Source organism: Passer domesticus, chromosome 1 (assembly GCF_036417665.1).
Source record: "Passer domesticus isolate bPasDom1 chromosome 1, bPasDom1.hap1, whole genome shotgun sequence".
Classification (NCBI taxonomy): Eukaryota; Metazoa; Chordata; class Aves; order Passeriformes; family Passeridae; genus Passer; species Passer domesticus.
In genome coordinates, this window is record NC_087474.1 from 35,103,888 (window position 1) to 35,123,969 (window position 20,082).

At 37.3% G+C, this 20,082-nt stretch overlaps 1 protein-coding gene across 9 annotated transcripts in view; it reads right to left on the reverse strand.

Moving 5' to 3' along the window:
- TBC1D5 (TBC1 domain family member 5) overlaps window positions 1-20,082 on the reverse strand; it is a 311,934-nt gene that overhangs the window by 30,993 nt on the left and 260,859 nt on the right. For 7 of the 9 annotated variants that reach the window (XM_064413950.1, XM_064413895.1, XM_064413904.1 and 4 more), the window contains 2 exons: window positions 16,208-16,273; window positions 10,581-10,744 (listed from right to left, as the gene is read on the reverse strand). In XM_064413950.1, coding sequence (XP_064270020.1) covers window positions 10,581-10,744; window positions 16,208-16,273 — 230 coding nt within the window. The remainder of the gene's footprint in view (window positions 1-10,580; window positions 10,745-16,207; window positions 16,274-20,082) is intronic. The other 2 variants (XM_064413964.1, XM_064413959.1) reach the window with 1 other exon arrangement.

The following is a 20,082-nucleotide window of genomic DNA, read 5'->3' on the forward strand; positions in this document are numbered from 1 at the left end:
ACTAATGCTGAAATTTAAAACATAAAATACCCCCAAACCAGCAACAGAACTGAGCTGGCTGAAGAGCCCAGTCTTTCTTGGGTCTGTTCTGATGCTGGTCAATGGTTGGGTTGGGTGAAGTGTGGAGAAGACAGAAGGTCATGACATAAACATGACATGCCCAGAATACTCTTCCAGATGATACAGATTTGCACAGCAGTGATGTCTTGAGCTTGAGGTGGTGTCAGGTTTTTTCGTTTGCTTGTTTGTTTTTTTCCTGTAGATAGTTATTTTTCTTATATTAATTTCTGATATTAATTTTCCAGTCACATTTTCAGTTTTTTCAGTATTCATAGTAAGAGCACTCAGGAAACATCCCATATCTCTTGGCAAACTGGCAGGGCAAATTAGAAAATAATTCTGATGAGGTATCAAAACATTTAGAGGAAGATAATGGGCAAAACGAGATTGATATATGGAAATCCTGAAGTCAGGTACTTGCTAAGAGTCTTACCAATACTTAAGTTCTTATTCATAAATTATACACAGAGTATACTTTTTAGATGTCAGTAGCAGTTTACAAGTCAAACAAGACTCAGATGCGAGGCATAAATTGCTTTCTCATTTAATTTAAAGCAAATTCCCCTGGAGTCAAAGCAGTGGTTACTCCTTCCATTTTGCAGAAGGAGTTTCATTGATTTAATTTTCTAATCCAAGAATTAAACACAAGAATTAACCTTATAATCTTGAATCTCTGACAATTGAATATTGGTTGACACCCCCATAATTTTTTTATATTCTGTGCCAGCCACAGAATAGTGTACAGCATATGGCGACATTTAAACCAGAAACCCCTCTTTCTGAGCACTGAATTACACACAGTGGAACATAACCCAAGCTTTTAATTGATTTTATTTACGAATTTAACTTGTTATTTAACTGTGTCCCTCACAGTCCCAAGGCCTTGCTCTGCTGGGTGCTGTACAAACATAAAGAAAAATCCTGCTTCTCTGAAGGACTTCACGGTGTAAGCCAAGAGACAACAGATGGCTGGAGACACACATATGGGGAGGACATGGAAACAATATGGCTATATTAGTCAGTCTTCTAGACATGGCTTCAGCATGGAGCCAAACTGTTGTTGATGAAAAAGTGGAATTTTTGAGAGAGTTTTCAAAAAGCACTTATTTTGAAGATGTTTAGAGAATGTTTATTCTATGTGGAAGGGGCTATGATTAGATGAAAGTGCACCAAGTACATCAGAGTCAGGGGTGAAATGTATATTGTTACTTTTACATTGAAAATTTTGGTACCTGTGAATTTTTTACATAAAATGAGATTTTATGAATATTAATATATTACCCAAGGAGGACACAGAGAAGTTCAGATACTGCCTTCATATACTGATTTCTGCAGAAGTAGAGTTATGTCTTGATTTCCTGTGCTGAACCATTATCTGACAGTATTTATCTGTCTATGTGCTAATTGAAATATCCCCACACTTACTATATTTCCAGTCAACTCATGTTTTATGTTCTTCACATCTTCACAACTGCCTAGTTTTTTGTTATTTTGAATATATTTTTATAAATGTTAAACATTTTAAGCATAGTACTTTCAGCTAAGTTCTACAAGCTTGTATTTTGTTCCTTTAGACTGTAGGCACAGCAAACATGAACAATGTTTTTATTTTATACCTGTAAGTCCTGCTTATGTTTTTTTTTACACCATTTTAACTCAGACTGCTATTTGAGTGTGCTATGAGATAGCTTAAGTAGGAATGTCTTTCTTCCTTTTTTTCTTATATATTCTTCAAAATTTCTCTTCATTTCACTAGTATAGTGTAGTGCTAGTAAGCATACTTGCTCAGACTTTATACTTTCTGATAGTTACATACTTATTTCAGTGCTTTTCTAGATCAGAACCCTTAAGGCACAAACAGGTTCTCTGTCAGATTAGAGAAACCTTTTTTTAAATCTCTTTTCTCCTCTGACTTATTATTTTGACCTGTTGCTTTCCAATTTTGCTTTCTGGTAGTACTGTATATCTCAAAATCTATCAGATGACATCTGAGTAGGCAAAAATGAATTAGGCAAACAGTAATCCTAGAAATCTAGGTTCCAAACATAGTGCTAAAACATTTCAGGGTACAATGCATCCTCTTCTGCTCAAAGGAATAAATTCTGAAGAGTAATCTGTCTTAAAACCTGGAACAGAACTGCCACTGCCAAAACTTTTGTGAACATATATCTGTAAAACCCTCTGAAAGGTGTGGGGGGAATGGGACTGAGAAAAAAAAAGAAAATAAAACAAAAAATGAAGGAAAGGTCAACAAAATATCCACTGTGGCTCCAAAGAGCCAAGCCTAAATCAGGTTATGTACCAACACAGCAACAATAAAAAATTATTTGGTTCAGAGAGATCAGATTGAAAACAAGTATCAAAGACAATAAAGGAATTTTACAATACAGATAAAAATGTTCAAGTAGAATGAGACCAAGACAAATTTGGCAATAAATTAAAATGCTAGCAGGCATTCACCTGCAAAGGCACATATTTTTGGGCATTAGTACAATCCTTATTTCCTGTGTATGCTCTCTATAACAACACAGTAAGGGATGGCATCTCATGAAACTTCTCCAAGCTATGCACACATAAACAGAAGCAAGAAATTATAATGAAGGAATAAAAGAATAAGAATTTCTGTACTTAACGTTCCCCTTCAAAATAGAGATCAAGCCCCAACAAAACTGAAAGGGGCTGCAGCTCGGACTCTGTATAACCAATAACCCAGGAAGTCTCTTCCAACATCCAAATTTCTAGCATTCTAGAGTTAGCATTTGTTGAGGAGACCCACACTTTCAAAATGCAAGAAAAAATATTATTTTACTGCATTATGTATCTGTAGCTTTCTTGAGATATAAGAAACAAGAATTTGTGGTCAATTATTTCTCTTCTTCCAAAGTGGAATAACTATCCTCTTCCTTGCCCCCTAGTTTTAGGAGTTTACATGTTTATTCATTATTCTTTACAAATAGACAGTATTTATTTACAATCCATATTTATTTAGAAAGTCTACTAAGATTGGTGAACTTGAGGCAAAATAGCTATTTTATTGCATTGATGTATGATTATCAATTTATTTGATTTATTGTCTCAAAAAAAAGCTAAAAATATAGAAATTGAAAGAAAATGAAAGGGTGTGCCTCAGACAATCTCCCTACAATCTGACAGATATATTTAATTTCAATTAAAGTCCTGAAAATAGCTGAAACTCTAGCTAACAGCTTCTAATCACCAGGTCCTGCTGTTGAATTTCCATCTTGAACAGTTCAAAGTCAATTTGCCAGCTTACATCTCGCCTTGCCTGGAGATGTTAGTGGCAGAGGACCATGGGCTTGGGAATTTTCCAAAGTGGCTCCCACTGTTGAACCTATTATTGGAACAAGTTCTAGAGGCAGCAGTCTCACTGTTCAGAGCTGGAAACCAGCAACTGTAGTACTGGAGCATGGGAAGGACTTGTTTTCATTTAACCTGGGTACATTTTCCTCTTTAAAATATTCTGCTTCTGTGGTCAGACAATTTTTCCTAGGCAGGAAGATGGGGAAGGATAAATACAACTGATGGAGAAAGCTCCTGCCTGGAGACAAAGAAAGCAGGGATAGAAAGAAATCTCTTCTGCAAGCAGACACAAGACATGGGAAACTTATCTACCTGCTGCCTGCACAAGTCCACCTGCTGGCACTGCGCTGTGGGACTGCCAAGAGACAGTTTAAAAATGAAACCCATAAAAATCTGCAAGATCCAGGGAAACGCAAAAAGCTGGGCATAACTCACTGTGGATGGGTAGGCACTGAACAGCTGAGTATGTAAGAATAGGTAGTATTCCACTTGGTAAGGGAATAGATAAGAAGAGAAAGAGCTGCAGGGTACTAGAAATTATCCCTTTGAACAGAATTGCTGATAAAAACCTTGTCTCAGTGCTGCTGTTGAGATTGTTGATTGAAGAATATTGGAAAATTTCTTAATAAATAATAAAACGGATACATCAATTTAGATGGTATGGCTGTAAGCATTTTAGAAATAGTTATAAATAAACACACAGGCAAATGAGAATCCCATATTTTCCATTACATTTCACTATGACATCTGAGGGACTTTCTGCCCATCTGTTACACACATTGCTGGCCTTTAAGACTGCATAAGTCCACTGTGGCAAATGTAAGAGAAATGAGAGCAGAGAAACACTAACATATTTACTTGAACCTTACTGAAAGAGTTGATTAGGTGTTATGTACTTACATAATTATGCTGCTTGATTTTACTGCCTGAATAAACTTTTTAATACACACAGTTCAACATAAACAGTCCTTTCTGAAGGCCTTCCAAAGCACACCCTTTGTTAAACTCATACTCATTTAGATTTTTTAAAAGCATCAGTTGCAAAATAGTTTCACTAAATCCCCCTCTGGTCAGGCCGGATGTATCTGATCTTTGCTATGATTCCCAACATGACTGAGGATGTAAACCAGAGGAGGATTATTTATTTAAGGGTTTTAGAATCTCTAATTTTTCAGAATTTAAGGAAGGCAAAACTTAATTATAGTGATTTTGCATATAAATACACACCATTTATACCACACTGTTAAAATAACAGAAGTGCAATCTTGTTGTTTTTATAGGGAATTGTTTGATTTAACAAAACACAGACAAAAATAAAGAATCAAGTTATTAAGTGCATAGTAGCCACAACCTATTCCAGTGGGGAAAAAAATCTTCCAAACACAGAAACCCTTTCCGCCCAAAAAACACCCAAATAAAACAACAGCCTGGTTTAGAGGCATGTGTCTCATCCACATCCATGTTTTTGTTGAGATTTCAGTGCAGGTCTCTCAGCTCTACACAGAAATGGACAGTAATTTCATGCTGCTATATTGAAAAAGCAGGATGAATAGATGAAATTCCCACTGAAAAGGAAAATGGGGCAGCTCAAGCTACCAACACAGGCCCTCTGATATGTTTTTCTTTGCCACTGGGATGCTGAAACATTCATGATTAATGTATGGAAAGAGGATGGACAGAGCAAGTTCTGTACCTCTGCTGATAGCATGATTGCTGTGAAGTGTCACACTTCTTGTGTCCTCAGTCACTTTGATCCTTTTGTCAGCATTGCTGATGGTCTCACCCATTCATGATTTTGGTAATTTTTAAATTCTTTCTGACAGTTACAAAGGGCTGCCCAATAATTTTTAATGTTCTTACTGCCTTTTTTCAAGTGGTATCATTCTGCTTCTCTGCAGAAGTTTCTGGAAAGTATTATTCACCGACATGTATCTTTTGTACCAGAGAAAGATAAGTTTACACTGACATTTAAAAAATATTCCAAATGGCCCCACAGGTCTGTTCTCTATACGTGTTTATTGCTCATAATATGACAGAAAAAGCACTGCAGAGCCTCCTGGGTTTTTTATTAATTTTTTTTTTCCTAAGCAATTAACTTCCTGTTTTTATCACAGTACAGTTTCTTTTCCCTGAAATGAATCACTCCAAAAGAGATAAGGAGCTCTAGGATTCAAAGCTGCTACTCATGCATACAGCTGTTGCTTTACTAAATTATAAGAAACTTGAAAGTATTTCTAATAGAAACTATAAAAGGCAACTTATTTTTTACTCTACTGTTTTCAGCTCTTTCATTTGAGTTACAGCATGTCATGTAAGCCAGAAGAAGGCAACCAAGAAAAGAACCATAGTTCCAAAATATCTCCGAGGTTTTTCTATGAACTCTGTTCATGTGACCTGTCAGCATCTGAAATTTAATATTGTTTTCATCAAACCCTAAAATTAGACAGGCACTGGAATATTAAATAAATTGCCTTTTTTTGTGTGTGTGTCTGAATTGGCCTGTCACATCAGAATAAGGAAGACATATGTCCTCCAGTATAAACTACAGTTAAACATTAAGGCATTATAGTATTTTAAACTTGATGGCATTGAGAATAATCAACATGTCTTTAACTTCAGGCCTAACAAATCCAATATACTGATCAAGAATTGGCTGATGTACACAGACAAACTAACTTATTCTGGGCACATTTTATGATGCTTAACGAAAAAAGGACATTTCATCATAGCATTTGTTCTTCCAAATAAATGTTTGGCATTGTAAGTCTAAACTGACAAGTATTTTGCTTAAAACATTCCAAAGAAATTTAAAAAGTAACAATCAGGGAAGAGATATATGGTAATAAAAACCATCTCCAAGATGTGTACCATGCACAAAAGGCATATTCTTCTTCAAAGGCATTTTTACGTACATGGTTTTCTTTGTGTGGTTGTCTAGTATTTATCTTATTATCTTGTTGGTTTCCATATACCACTTCCACTTGAGCAGAACTGACAAGTTTGTATGCTTAAACTCTTAAATCACTACAGCAGATGCCTATTTAATTGAAAATAATGGCATACATTAATTTTCTAACCTGTAGGGGTACCCATAACTAACTTCAAACCAGTCAGACTAGCTACATAAATCACAGACATGAACAGTTGTTTATACACGCTGGTGGGGACAATAGCATATGTTGTCAAATTTGATTTAATTAAAAAGTCTGTGCTATCAGAACCAGCATAATGCATGACACTTCTGTTCAGGATATTTTTGTGAAGAAATAAGGATTCTGACGGACCATATTTGTAAATTATTTTAGTGAAGAAAATAAACTGCTCCAGATTTTCCTTAGAAATGTTTCCCTCTTGGGAACTTTGTAACTAATGTATTTTCCAAATGGATAATTTGATTTTTCTTAAGATGAAACCTGTTATGTAGAAATTGACCTATTAAAACACAAAGTTTTTCCGAATCAAAACTTTATTTTCAGTCAAATCCACATTTTCCTAATTTTTTTTTCTTTTTAAAGAAAGTTTTTAAAATGTTGATATCGTTTGACTCAGAAATCTCCTCTCTGGCACATCCCTATGTCTGAAAGCAATTTACAGAATATTCTGCCAGAAACTGGGATCAGCCCTCCATATTTGCCAGAATCAACGTCTATGCAGCTTTGCTATTTGCTAAAGAGAGGGGTAGACTTTCTTTAATGATTTCTGGAGTCATAAATGAAACACAATGAGAAATAAATGGACCACAAATTCACCCTTTTTCACAACTCCACCGAAAAGCAGAGGGCAGTAAGCAGGCTGGGAGAGGAAATTTTGTAGGATTTTATTCCAGTGAGACTGAGCCATTCAGAAGATAGTGGGCACTAGAATGCATTACAGATTAAAAATTCCTGTATTTGTTTATGGGAAGACAGCTCCAGAAACTGCTGCTTAAGTTATTCCTGTCAGAAAGCCACAAAGGATACAAAGGAGCAGGGAACCTCTCAACACTGGGCACAAAACAGGCTTACAAATCCTTTTGGTGGACCTCACATTAACATACAGCTTTGTGCCACTCAACAGTAATGTCAAAAACATCAGCATGCCATGGGCTGCCAAAACATGAACTGATATTGTGCATTCAGCCCTGAGGCTGTAGATTCATTTCATTTCAAACAGGGGGACATCTGTTTCTGGTAAGAGAAATAAGTCACTCCACTGATCTTTGCATCTGAGGGGAAATAAATACGTAGAAGAATAAATAGAACCCAAATGTTACTATCCTTTAGAAGGCATTAGTATGAGAAATGGACACATTTTAGTCCTGGAGGCAATGAAACAAGTTAAGTATAAATTTTGATTGCAACTCTCACAGATAAAACCCAACTTGTTGGATTTGCTTTAGGAAAGAAAGAATTTAGACATGCCACATTCCTCTGTGAGAGTTTATGCTCTCACAGAATCCTAGAATGGCTGAGGTTGAAAGGGATCTCAGAAGCTCATCTTGCCTGACCCACGCTCAAGAAGGGCCACCAAGCGCAGCTGGCTGCCTAGGATTAGTGTCCAGATGGCTTCTGAATATCTCCAAGCACAACTCACAATCTGCCTGGGCAACCTATGCCAGTGCTCAGCTGCTCTCAAGAGCAAAAAAAAAAGTTTCCTTGATGATCAGACAGAGCCTCTTGTGTTGCAGCTGGTGCCCATTGCCTCTGGTCCTGTCACTGGGCACCACTGAAAAGAGCCTGTCTCTGTTCTCTTTATACCCTCCCTCCAGATACTGACACACACTGGAGAGATCCCCTCTGAGCCTTCTCTTTTCTAGGCTCATCATCCCAGCTCTCTCAGCCTTTCCTCACAGGAGAGATGCTCCAGTTCCTTCATCACCTTTCTGGCCCTTTCCTGGACTTCCTCCAGTATGCCCACATCTCTCTTGTACTGGGGAGCCCAGCGCTGGACACAGCATTCCAGGTGCAATCTGTGACAATGACATTCCTGCCCATCCCATGATACTATTACAGCAATGCCCTCTGGTCTGTGAAAATCACTTATTTTAACTGCATGTTAAAGGATATATTTTTATGTATGTATTCAATTTCCACTTTGCTTGGAAAGAGCTTTTATTAGAGATACTAGGATGAAAAGAAAATGGATTCTCTTTCATCTGCCACACCAAGAATAAATGATTTTAAAAACATCTTTTTATAAAGAAATTGGTGCATGGCAATGTTCCAACAAAGGTAATTTCCCTAATACTTAACAACATAATCTGTATAATTATAAGATTAAAAATATAAACCAGCTCAGTTTGATAAATAAAACAATGTGGATCCATTATACTTTCAAGCCTTCTGCTTCCAGAAAACAGCTGTAAATGAAGCAATTGTTCAACTCAAGACTACTGATGCAACTACTTTGGGACCTCAGAAAGAACTTTTTGCGCTCTTCTGCTCTATGTGGGAAATGAAGTACCATGAAATTTACAGGAAAACAAAAAACAACATTCTCTTGTGCAACAGAAAAAAGATTTAAACAAACCTTTTTCTCTTGGATCTGCTACACATTCCGTTTGCCTATATTAAGGGTTAATCAAGAACTGAACCCAAAGACGGATTTTGATAGCTAAAACCTTTTCTAGCTGTTTAATCATAAAATGCTAAAATATAAATTACAGATCACAGTTTAAAGAATTATTTTGAAAATTTATGCCCTGATTCATCATGATAACCAAACCACTAAAAATTATCATAAGGACAACACATCTGATATAATGCATAAATCTTTATCCAAAATTCTTCATGGAAGCATTAATATAATACCCCAAATTTGGGATATTATTTACCTGAAAAACATGTTAATAATAAATGGATTTTAATTGAGTATGAATATATAATGGCAAATTCTCCTGTCTCCTATTAGAGGACTATGGAGGAATTATTCTTCAACTCTACTGGTGCAAAACCCCCAAGTTCTGGCCTGGATAAAAGTTGCAAATGAAAGCTGTATTTAGATCTTGTAAAGCCACATAAAAAGTGAAGTTCAATACTGCTGTATTTATTTTTCTTCAACTCATGAGGACAAGCAGAAAGAAATTAAATTGTTGTTTTATCTTTAAATTAAATTCAACATGTTTTAAATGGTCACAAACCAAAATTATAGCTTCTTGTTGACTAACCACAAAACACAGCTTTTCTTTAGACAACAGTAAAACATTTGGAACAAGAATTAAACACTCTCATTCAGTGAACAAAAACTGAACAAAGTTGCACAAAGTTGTGCATTTCATTAGAACGTTTTGAATATCAAACTGAAAACATGATGTGACTATTAATAAAGATTCTGCTGTTTAGAGTAAAAACCACTGAGAATTGCAGATGAAGTTTCTGTGCAGTGTTAGTTCTGAATACCTGAAGAATGCTGTAACAGAAATTTGGCTATTACAATTCCTACATATTGAAATCAATAGGCAGTTATATGAGCCTACATTTCTGAAAAAAAAAAGAATGGAGAAAACCACTGTGCCTTCAACTTACAAAAAAATTACAACTTATTACATCTACTATGTAACTGTTTCCTAGCCAGCAGAGACACAAAGGGAAATGTGTATAGAGAATAAACAAGAATCCTCATGTGCCATGGCATACCTAGTTTATCAAAGTAGTACTCCTAAAATATCTTGGATGGGATGAGAATTTCTTTGGAACATACCCATGAAAAGAGATGATTTTCTTGGATGAAAACAATCTGTTTAAATACTAGCTTCTTGTGACCAAATAGAAGGTCAGAGCTGCACAAGAAATAGAACTGTGACTGCAGACTACAGATGCTACAGACACTGGGAAACCTCTGATGTATTAAGGAATTTCAGGGACAACAGATGGACATGTTTGGATCTGCTGAGCATTCAAGCTTCCCACTGAACTGTTTATTAACTTCAGGACTACAGTAAAAGTCTAAAAAAGCAAAAAATCTTACAGGACTTCTCTCGTCTTTCTCAGAGGCAACAGGCACTTGCACAGTTTCATTTCAGGCAGGATAATGGGATGGAAGCCATAATGGAGACGTCACTCAACACAAAATGTTGAAATAGCTTATTTCTCCTTTGGCCACTAATGCGTGCTTAGGGAAACATTTCCAAGTGCAAGTGCTCAATGTATGTAAGAAATGAGTGTCTTTAATGAGTAGGTTAAGTGTGACATTAAAACAGTTCAAAAGTTAAAAGAACCCACCGACTCTTTTCTGCTCATAGTTTTGCTTTGGGAACGTGAGCGGGAGATGGTGCTGAAAAAGGAATCCTTTTTTGATGCAGACAAAGGTGGAGATCCTGTAAATTCACGTCCTCCAGACAAGCTCTCTATGCTTGGAGATGAACTGACGTTTTTTGAACTTTGGCCTGTAAAGCAAGTTTAAAAAAAACAAAACAGTTAATCAATGGGCATTTCCTTTTTCCCACAAATACTTCCTTGTCTCAACTGACATCGACGGAGAGTCACAGACAGCCCAACAAAGAATGAAATGTTGAAGTGTGTCAGCATGCACTGAGAGATTGAAGGACTGTTCTCACATGGAACTTAACTTCTGTATGAGAGAAGAACAAAAAAATCTTTGTGTATATATAGATATATACACAAACACACACAATCAAGTACACACCTATGTCTATATATATGCTAAATGATGTGTGTGTATACACACACACTTATATATATATATATATATATACACGCAACACCCACAAACTGAGGAACTTCATGCCCTGTGTGGCAAAATGAGCAAAGTACCATCTCATAATAATAATAAAAAAATCTGATGTCATCAACACTACAATGGAAATTGTTTTTTCCAACTATAAAACTTGGCAAAGAATGCTAACAACAAGAATTTCAGATTCCAAAAGTGGGTTGGACACTGAAGATCTAGATCAGAATATTTAGACTTTAAGCAGGAAAAAAAAGTAACTTGAGTTTGGACAAGCACATAATCTCTCATGCTTCAAATTTTAAGGCCATTTCCACCTAACAGACACTTTGGTAAGTCTACTGAATAGTTACCTTTTGTCATTTCATGAAGCTTTTGAAATGAATTCAGCATTGTCCACTATCATAGTGAAGACAGCTAGGGAGAAGCCTGGGCTGGTTCACCATGGCAGTGTATGCATCAGGCAGCCTCTGATAAGACTAGTTTTCTTCTAGTTGAGGCTTACAAAGTGTTTTCAAATGTTTAAATCAAAACTTTGTTTTCATTAGTTCCAGGAGGAAAAAAAATCCAGTATGTCAGTTTTTATTAACTTTCACTACAAAAATGTTGCCTTAGGACGGACGCTAGTTTAAAAAAATCTTTTTATCATGTGTATGATGAAGTCAAGCTAGAATGACTCCATGAAATAGTAGAGTTTTCCATTCTGGAAAAACATTAAATAGCACATAAAGCTAATGCTCAAAAATGTCCCCTGTCTCTTATTTGATGGCTATTCTGATTAAAGGGTTTATGTTCTCCTTTTTCCTTTCTTTTGTGCTTTCGTTTTACCATCTATAGCATTAAGTATGATCCTCTACAATTAAATCATTCACATTTTCTTAAGGCAATAAATACAGATTTATTTATCTGTAAATAAAGAGAGGAGACTGTTAAATGCAAAAAGACTGAACTAGCAAAGAACAAAACATTACATGTGAATAAACAGACCTTAAATGACAAAACCCAAGAAAGGATCTGGGTTTAATATGCTGAACATTTTCTAGAAGAAAACTCATATAAATTGCTTCCCATCTTGTCCTTCATTCTCTGTTGCTTTATTCTGCTCACCTCCCCCATAACCCTCCTACATTTTATGCCCTGCTTCTGTGGACCTTCCTGTCTGCCACCATCTCTTCTTCAGATCCTTCCACACTGCCTCTTCTGCAACTTCTTATTCTAACTTTTTTCTTTACATATTCTTTACTTCCCACCAACTTCATTCAACTGGATTTTTCTGTTTCTTCACAGTCCTCCTCCAGACACTTACTACCTACCACCTAGTCAGAGGAGCTTCCTTAAAAGTGCATGAGACTGAGGTTCTTGTAGATTTCGCTTAACTTTTGCCTTCCCATTTTATAGAAAAATGGGATATGCATTAATCATGTACACTGTAAGTAATTCTGGAGATTAAAAAGGAGAAAACACTGCATGTAAAACACCAGAAATAATTTGGTTGCAAGGAAATTTTTAGAAAATTTCTACTTTTAGGATAAAATCGTGTCACTTGGCAACATTGTCATCCTTACAGTTGCCTTTATGTAAGAAAAACGACTTTTTATGCATTTCATAGTGGCAAATGGAAGTGTGCTTTTGAAGTAGGTAAACTTAAAAATAGTTTTGGAACAGATGGAATCACATATTTTACCAAATAAAGCTTTTATAAAAGCAGTTCACACAGCTAAGCAAGAGCAGCCAATATAAATGCTAAACGTAAAAAAAAAAAAAAAAAGGAAAAGGATTTGGTGGACAGAGTAAAGTGCAACAGAAAAATATTTGTTAGGTATATATCAGATTAAATAGTCTCTCTTTACCATCCTAGTAATAAGAAGATATGTTCCCTATAGGGTGAAGATTAAAAAAACAAACAAAAAAAGTTAAACAATGAGCAATTTGTATATTTCACATAGTCTTCACTGTATGACCTGGACTTAACACAATTCACCTGCAAATAAGCAGATAAAAATTCACAGATAATATTGAGAGAAGAACACTTTAAATATATCTGAGGAACCCACACACATGAAATAATACAGCTTGGTAAAACAATGGAAAAAATGATGTGGGAATATTTTTTTCTATATTCTCTTTCAGCTCTAAAGAAAAAAATGTCAAAAATATAGTAAGAAATTGAAAAGACAGAGAAGTGTCCTCATGGCCACTGCAAACAGCTACACTTCAAAAGATGGCTCACAGTTCAGAGGAACAGAATATGCAACCACTAGCATAACCAAACAAGATTTTGTGGACAGAATAATACAAGTGTCCTAAAAGGGAATTTGCTCAAGTAACACCAAGAGCTTTGAACAATCTGGTTCTGATGGCCTATAAATAATACAGAGAAAATAAAAAATAAGAGTAATACAGGGTTTAGTTAAACTAACATAGAGATACAGTAAACTAGAAGTGACAAAAATATTGTATCTGTATGTTTGATACCCAAGTAAGAAGAAAGGTTAGGATGCACCTGATCCTTCTGCATGAATAAGCAAATCTGGGGAAATTATCATTAGGAAACACTATTTTTTTATTCTGCATCCAACCCTATGAACAGTGCCATGATATGGATTATTTGGGGATATAACTGAGAATTAAGAGAGAAAGAACAGCACACTTATGAATAATTACAATGTGCTGCAACTCATAAAGTAGGATCCTTGGATTGTGATAGGCTTTTCTAATTTCCAGAGGAGTCATTGTTTTTACAACTGTAAATAAGAGAGCTGAAAGACAGGTCACAACAATCGTATGTGTTTTCCTTAATGTCACAAAAAAAGAAAAAAGAAAAAATACATTTATGATTTTTCCCAACACAGAAATATGAGAAAGTATAATGAATCACAGAATATTCTGACTTGGAGGGGACCCACAAGGATCATCGAGTCCAACTCTTAAGGAAGATGCTGCAACAACACTTAACCAAGTGACCACCATCTGAAGTCCTTCAGATGTACCACGTGTGCACTGAGGCATTAACAACCCTCATATAACTTTGGAAACAACACTGTAGACTAACACACAGATTTTGGGATCTTGGGACAATGACACAAATGTCATTTGTACCTTCACTGTTCTGCGTCTTACTGATTTTACATCTTTCTTAATGTGCAGCGTGGTACATTCTGCTCTGTCAATAGCTTGACAAGAAGGTAATGGGACAGAGTTTCTAATTTTGTATTATTCCTCAAAAAAAAAAAAAGGAAAAAGAAAAAAGAAGTCTTGCACTTCATGTAGAATCAAAATGCATAAAGATTGTAATAAAGTGCAGTTAATACTAAACTTGTGTCCTTCTTTAGCAGCTTAATCAGCAACCTGAGAACACTACTGAATCAAAACTCTCATTTTCGCCTGCTCATTCTGTCAGCATCAGACAAATCCATTATGGCTCCTTAAAAAACATTGGAGAAATCTAATCTCTGACCATCTAAGCATACACCAGAAGGTCCTATATAAAACAGGCTGAAGAAACCCCATAAAAATGGAAATAAAAAATACATGCTTATGAAGCACACAGAACAAATATGTAAGGATCCCTGACGTATGCAGTAGTCAAAATACATTACTGTGTAGGATGTCTCAAAAAAACCCCTAAACCATACATATATATACACACACATACACACACATATATATAATATACATACATATATATATATATATATAGAATACATACATATATATATGCATTCTGAAATGCATAAATAGTTCACAGTAATGATGCACAGGATATTTCACACACTAAAAATATTTCTGAAATATTTCTGAGGCAAAAAGGATCAATGTTATCTCCATGGGCTGGCTTCTAAGTGGCTCACTGCTTGTCTGTTGCTAATGATACTGGGACTGAACCCAGGGTGAGAAATGCTCTGCCTCAAAACTATTTGGAAAACACAGATGGGGCAATGGAAAATGGGACCAACCTGTTGGTATTGTGGAGACCTCTGATTCTTGCAAAGAATGATAATTTAAATGTAATGTGATTTATAATTTGGCTGTATAATAAAGTAAAAGGTGATGGCAAGGAGGAGAAGACTTACAATGAAAGGAAAGTGAGCTTCAGGTCTTACTAAGTTTGAGTTAAGTTATGGGGGATATAACCAAGAACACTGGTGGTCCCCGATAAAACACATGAAAAATCAGAGGAACATGCAAAAAAGACATACAAAACTCATGGCTCATTCTGTTTGATCCCTACAGAGGAAAAGAATAGTTATAAGAAGAGCAAGGAAAAAGATACCAAGAAGAACAGAAGTATGGCACCATATATAATTCAAAACCATTCAGATCTGCTCATCTGTTCTGTATTTGCCATAGTGAGGATGTAGGGTATTAAAATTTGCAAAAGGAATGAGATGAGTTTTATAAAACTTTTCAGATAAATTAGTTTCCCTTCTTCTCCTACAGTGCAATTGGAACAAAGGCTTCCAGCACTTTCAAAATTCATTCAAACCACCTCATCACACAAATCCATATACTTTTTATTTCAGCCAAGGCAGGTTGGCTCCCTGTTAGTCTAGGGCACGACAGTAGATGTTTGGCCCAAAATACCTGCCCCAAATATAACAAGAGGGAACTAATGCAGCTAAAAGGGACAATGATGGTGGAACTGGCCCCGTGAAAGAGTGGGAAATGAGCTACAAAGGGCAAGAGCACAGAGGTTTGCAGCACAGACATGCTGACGCATGGCTGATGCCCGTGAAGAGACACAGACACACAGACACAAGCAGTCACATACACAAACATACATACGCACATGCAGATGCAGGCAGAAACACACAGACACACACAGACAGGCACACACAGACACATACAGACACACACACAGATGGACACAAACACATGCACACACATAGAGACACACTCACAGACACACACACACGTGCACACACAGACACATTTGCACATGTACACACACAGACACACATACAGACACGCACACAGACGCACACAGAGACACACTCACACACACACGTACACAGAGACAGACACACAGACACACACACGGAGACACAGCGAGCGGTGAGGGCGCGCAGGCACGCGGAGAGCCGAGCTCTCTCCCGGCACAACAGCGGCGCTCGGTGGAGGGACAGTGGCGGTGCGGGCGGGCGCCGCCCGGGCCTACCTGCGGGGGCCGGGCTGTGCTGCTGGGCCTGGGCCGGCCCCGGCGGCGCCGCCTCGCCCGCCTCGCCTGGCAAACAAACAACAGCGTTAGCGAGGCCCCGCCGCTGCTGCCCGCCCGAGGGGAGCCGCAGCTTCGGGGCGTTCAGCCGGAGCACCCTGCTTTGAACAGAAAGGACATTGTGAGAGAGCGCTGTAGGGACAGGCAAAAGGAAACGGGAAGGCTGGATAACAGGTTGCAGAACCCCGGTGCTTTTAAGTGATGGTTAAGATCAAAATCTAAACTTAACTTAAGAGTCAAAACCTTTTTCACTGGCACTTTACAGTGTCATTCTGCTGTTTGAGAGCTTCACAGAATGGCTGAGGTTGGAAGACCACTGGCCCAAGCCCCTTGCTCAAGCAGGGTCCCCTAGGGCACATTACTCTGGATTGTGTCCTGATGGCTTTTGAGGACCTCCAGCAAAGGGGACTCCACATCTCCTCTGGGCAGTCTGCTCCAAGGCACGGTCACTTGCACAGTAAGGAAGTTCTCCCTCATATTCAGCTGAAATTTCCCGTGCATCAGTTTCTGCCCATTTCCTTTTGTTCTACTGCTTGGCACCACCAAGAAGAGGCTGGCTGCACCCTCTTCACAGCTCCCTTCAGATACAAGATCCCTTGTCTGTCTTCTTGAGGCCAAACAGTTCCAGCTCCCTCAATTTTCTCGTGAGGTGCTCCAGTGCCCTAATTTTCTTGGAGCCATCCACAGGACGCACTCCATGTCTGTCTTATACTGTGGAGCTCAGAAGTTGTATCCTTGCTGTCAAAAAAATTCATAATTGCCTAATAATATGTATATTTATATTTTTTAAAAAAGGAAAAAAACCCACAATTTGTCGATCTGTGTTTTACTCCTTTAATTTGTACTCAGTTCTGCTATTAATAAGGACAGTTTCCTTATCCATATGAAAAGCAAACTCATTTTCTAGAGATAAAGAAATATTTCTAAATAATTATTTAACTTTATAAATAATTCTAAATTAGGGTATCATTTGTTAAGGACATACATGTTGACTATAGAAATCCTATTTGTGTTACAACAAATGCCATAGTAGTATCAACTCATAAAAACAAAGAGTAGCCTGGAAACTCTTTAAATGAAGTTTTGGCAGAACTTTGTCTTTTAACTGGTCCTCCAATGTGTCCTTGTGATAAAGCTGCATTTAAATCAAAAGCATTTTGGGTTTCACCATGAAATGACCTAGAAGAAAAACTGTATCTGGCACTATCAGGGAAGAGGAGAAAGAGAAATGCTTTTTTTTCTTGGCAATACACTGCCATTTGGTAATCAAAGAATATGCAGTTTCTGAATGATGAAGGATCCACTAGAACACACAGGGCAATGATTGCGATTTCCCCCCATTTTTTTTCATTATCCTTTTTTTTTAATCTTTCAAAATAACCACCTCAACTGAAAATCCAATAAACTCAATATCTGAATTCAGCTTTTGTGCCAATGAATTACTTCGCTGTGCAGGATCAAGAGAATGTTTTAATCCCTCTTCTGTTAGCAGGCTACCTTGCATAAGTAATCAGTAATGATACCCGATCTTCTTCTGTGCTGAGGACAGGCTGAATGGGACTAATATATTATTAGGAGGAACTGAATTTCCAATTAGATGTCTGGATACTTCGTTCAGCTGTGATTTGTAATGCTGAAGACTCATCTGGAATTACAGGCTGGCAATTATGGTTAGATTTTTTTTCCCAGTCTGCTGTTTTTCCATTTACATTATATAAATTATATGGGTTTTTTTTTTTTTTTTTTTTTTTTCCTACAGAAATTCAGCAAGTACCAAAACTTTGGAGTGAGAAATAATTACAATGGATTATGCAACCCAATCATCCCTCATCTAGCATGAATGGTAGCTGGTAACTCTGAGTGAGTGGTAACACTGTTGAAACAGAGCTGTTAAAGCTGAGATAGGATTATTTTGACAGTCCTGCAAGGTATTCTGTTACCAAGGGCTTCTTCACAAAGTAGATCAGCCAGTTAATTTAATCTCTTCAAATTTATAAATCTCTACATATTAATTTAAATTGTCAGCACTACTTGAGCATTCAAAACCTGAAAAGACCAGTGAGAGAAAAATGGATGACTTATGTTATGGCTTGATGCCTGCTAGATTTACAGCACTTTGGCCTGTATAACAGGCCAAAGTTCACAGACTGAACATCTGTGAGTATTACATCAGCTGAAATTGCAAATGTCTTTCAATTTAAATCCTAAATCCATGTCTCTGCCTACCTCAGCTAAATAACCAGGCTCCAGGAGGCTGAGGAGAGCTGAACACACAGGGAAGAACAAGAACAGGAGACAGTTAGTGACAGCTAGTTAGTAATTTGGGAGCCTTGTATTTCCAAACTATGCCAAATAATTTTTAGAGAATCAAAACCTACAGCAGAATCCAGATCTAGAAAAAAGCCAGTGTAGAAGCTAAAAAGTTCAGCACCAAAATGAGTGGAATGAGAGCTTCTGAGAGTACGAATATATTTTAAATCCTGAATCTCAGTGCCTGGGATAGAAGTACTGGCAGCTTCTCATAGCTGTGGAGAGTGCCCTCAATCACTGGATTTGCTGTACACTCTTTTTTGAGGGGGTGTTACTGTCCTCCACAGAACAGAAAAGACTTACTCTTGCTTTTAAGGTGTGATGGAGCTTGTGCTGTTTACAAAGGTCTGCAGCAAGCTTCAAAAGACTTTTTAGCGTGTCTTCACCATGGTGGAGCAAATAGGGACTTTTTTGCTGAACATTTAAACTTACTCCAGAGAGAATTCGCTGGGGAACCTCTAAAATACTTTCTATTTCCTTTTGTTATTTTTTGTGTCTGTTTAAAAATACAAAGTATGGCACTTGCAAACAGAGCTGCCATAATTTGAAATTTCTGTACAATTACAGGCAAAATACTTAATAACTGTACAGGTCTGGAGCAACAAGCAAGAGGAAGCTGCAGTATGTTTTTTCCACTTACCATGAAAATGCTTTGTGCCCTACATCATACATTCTTCATAACTTTACCAAATCTCCATATTCCTGTTGATAAAGCAATATGTGCACATCTTGCACATGACAATGACCAAACATAACTACGATTTTTTATTCTGATTCCTGCTTGGAAAGTATCAGGTGCATTTCCTGATGATATATGTTAATTGGCCCATACGACAGGCCATCCTTTAGCAGCCACATCAAGGTCAATCCACAATCAATTCCATCTACAGGAATTGCTTCAAATTCTGTGCTTTTATTGTATTAAGCCGGGGAAGAAAAGAGCCACCCAAGGACCACTTCGGAACTCAAGAGGGGAAAAGAGAATAATGTGATAAGAGAACTATGGAAAACTCTTAAAAAAGCAAAGAAAAAGTCTCTCTGAAACAGTGTAAATAATTTTGTTCTATACCTAATTGTACTTACATTGTTGTGAACAGGATTTGTATCAGTTTCACTGCATTTCAGTTTCACCTCTGTACTGTAAAACCCTTGCTGAAGCAAGTTTTGAGATTCTTCTATAACTGAGAGAAGCTGCATATCTGGATTTTGCCAAGCAGCTGCAGTGGCCCTTACAGAAGTGCCTCTATGTGCCTGCTCCAAAAGAACAGCTGTACCTTTCAGTTTGGCTCCCTCAGTGTCTGCTGGGGATGCCATGTATCATGAAAGGGCCTTTGGACCATATGGGTGGCACAGCAAAGAGAGAGAACACCAACTTCAGCTATGAAGTGTTACATCCCTTCTTTTACACTTTCAAATCTGGTGAAAAAAAAATGCAATCCTATGCAAAGGTTCAGGGTCACCAGCCCTCAAGCTCATAACCATGACACTGGATGAGTTGTTAAAAGCAG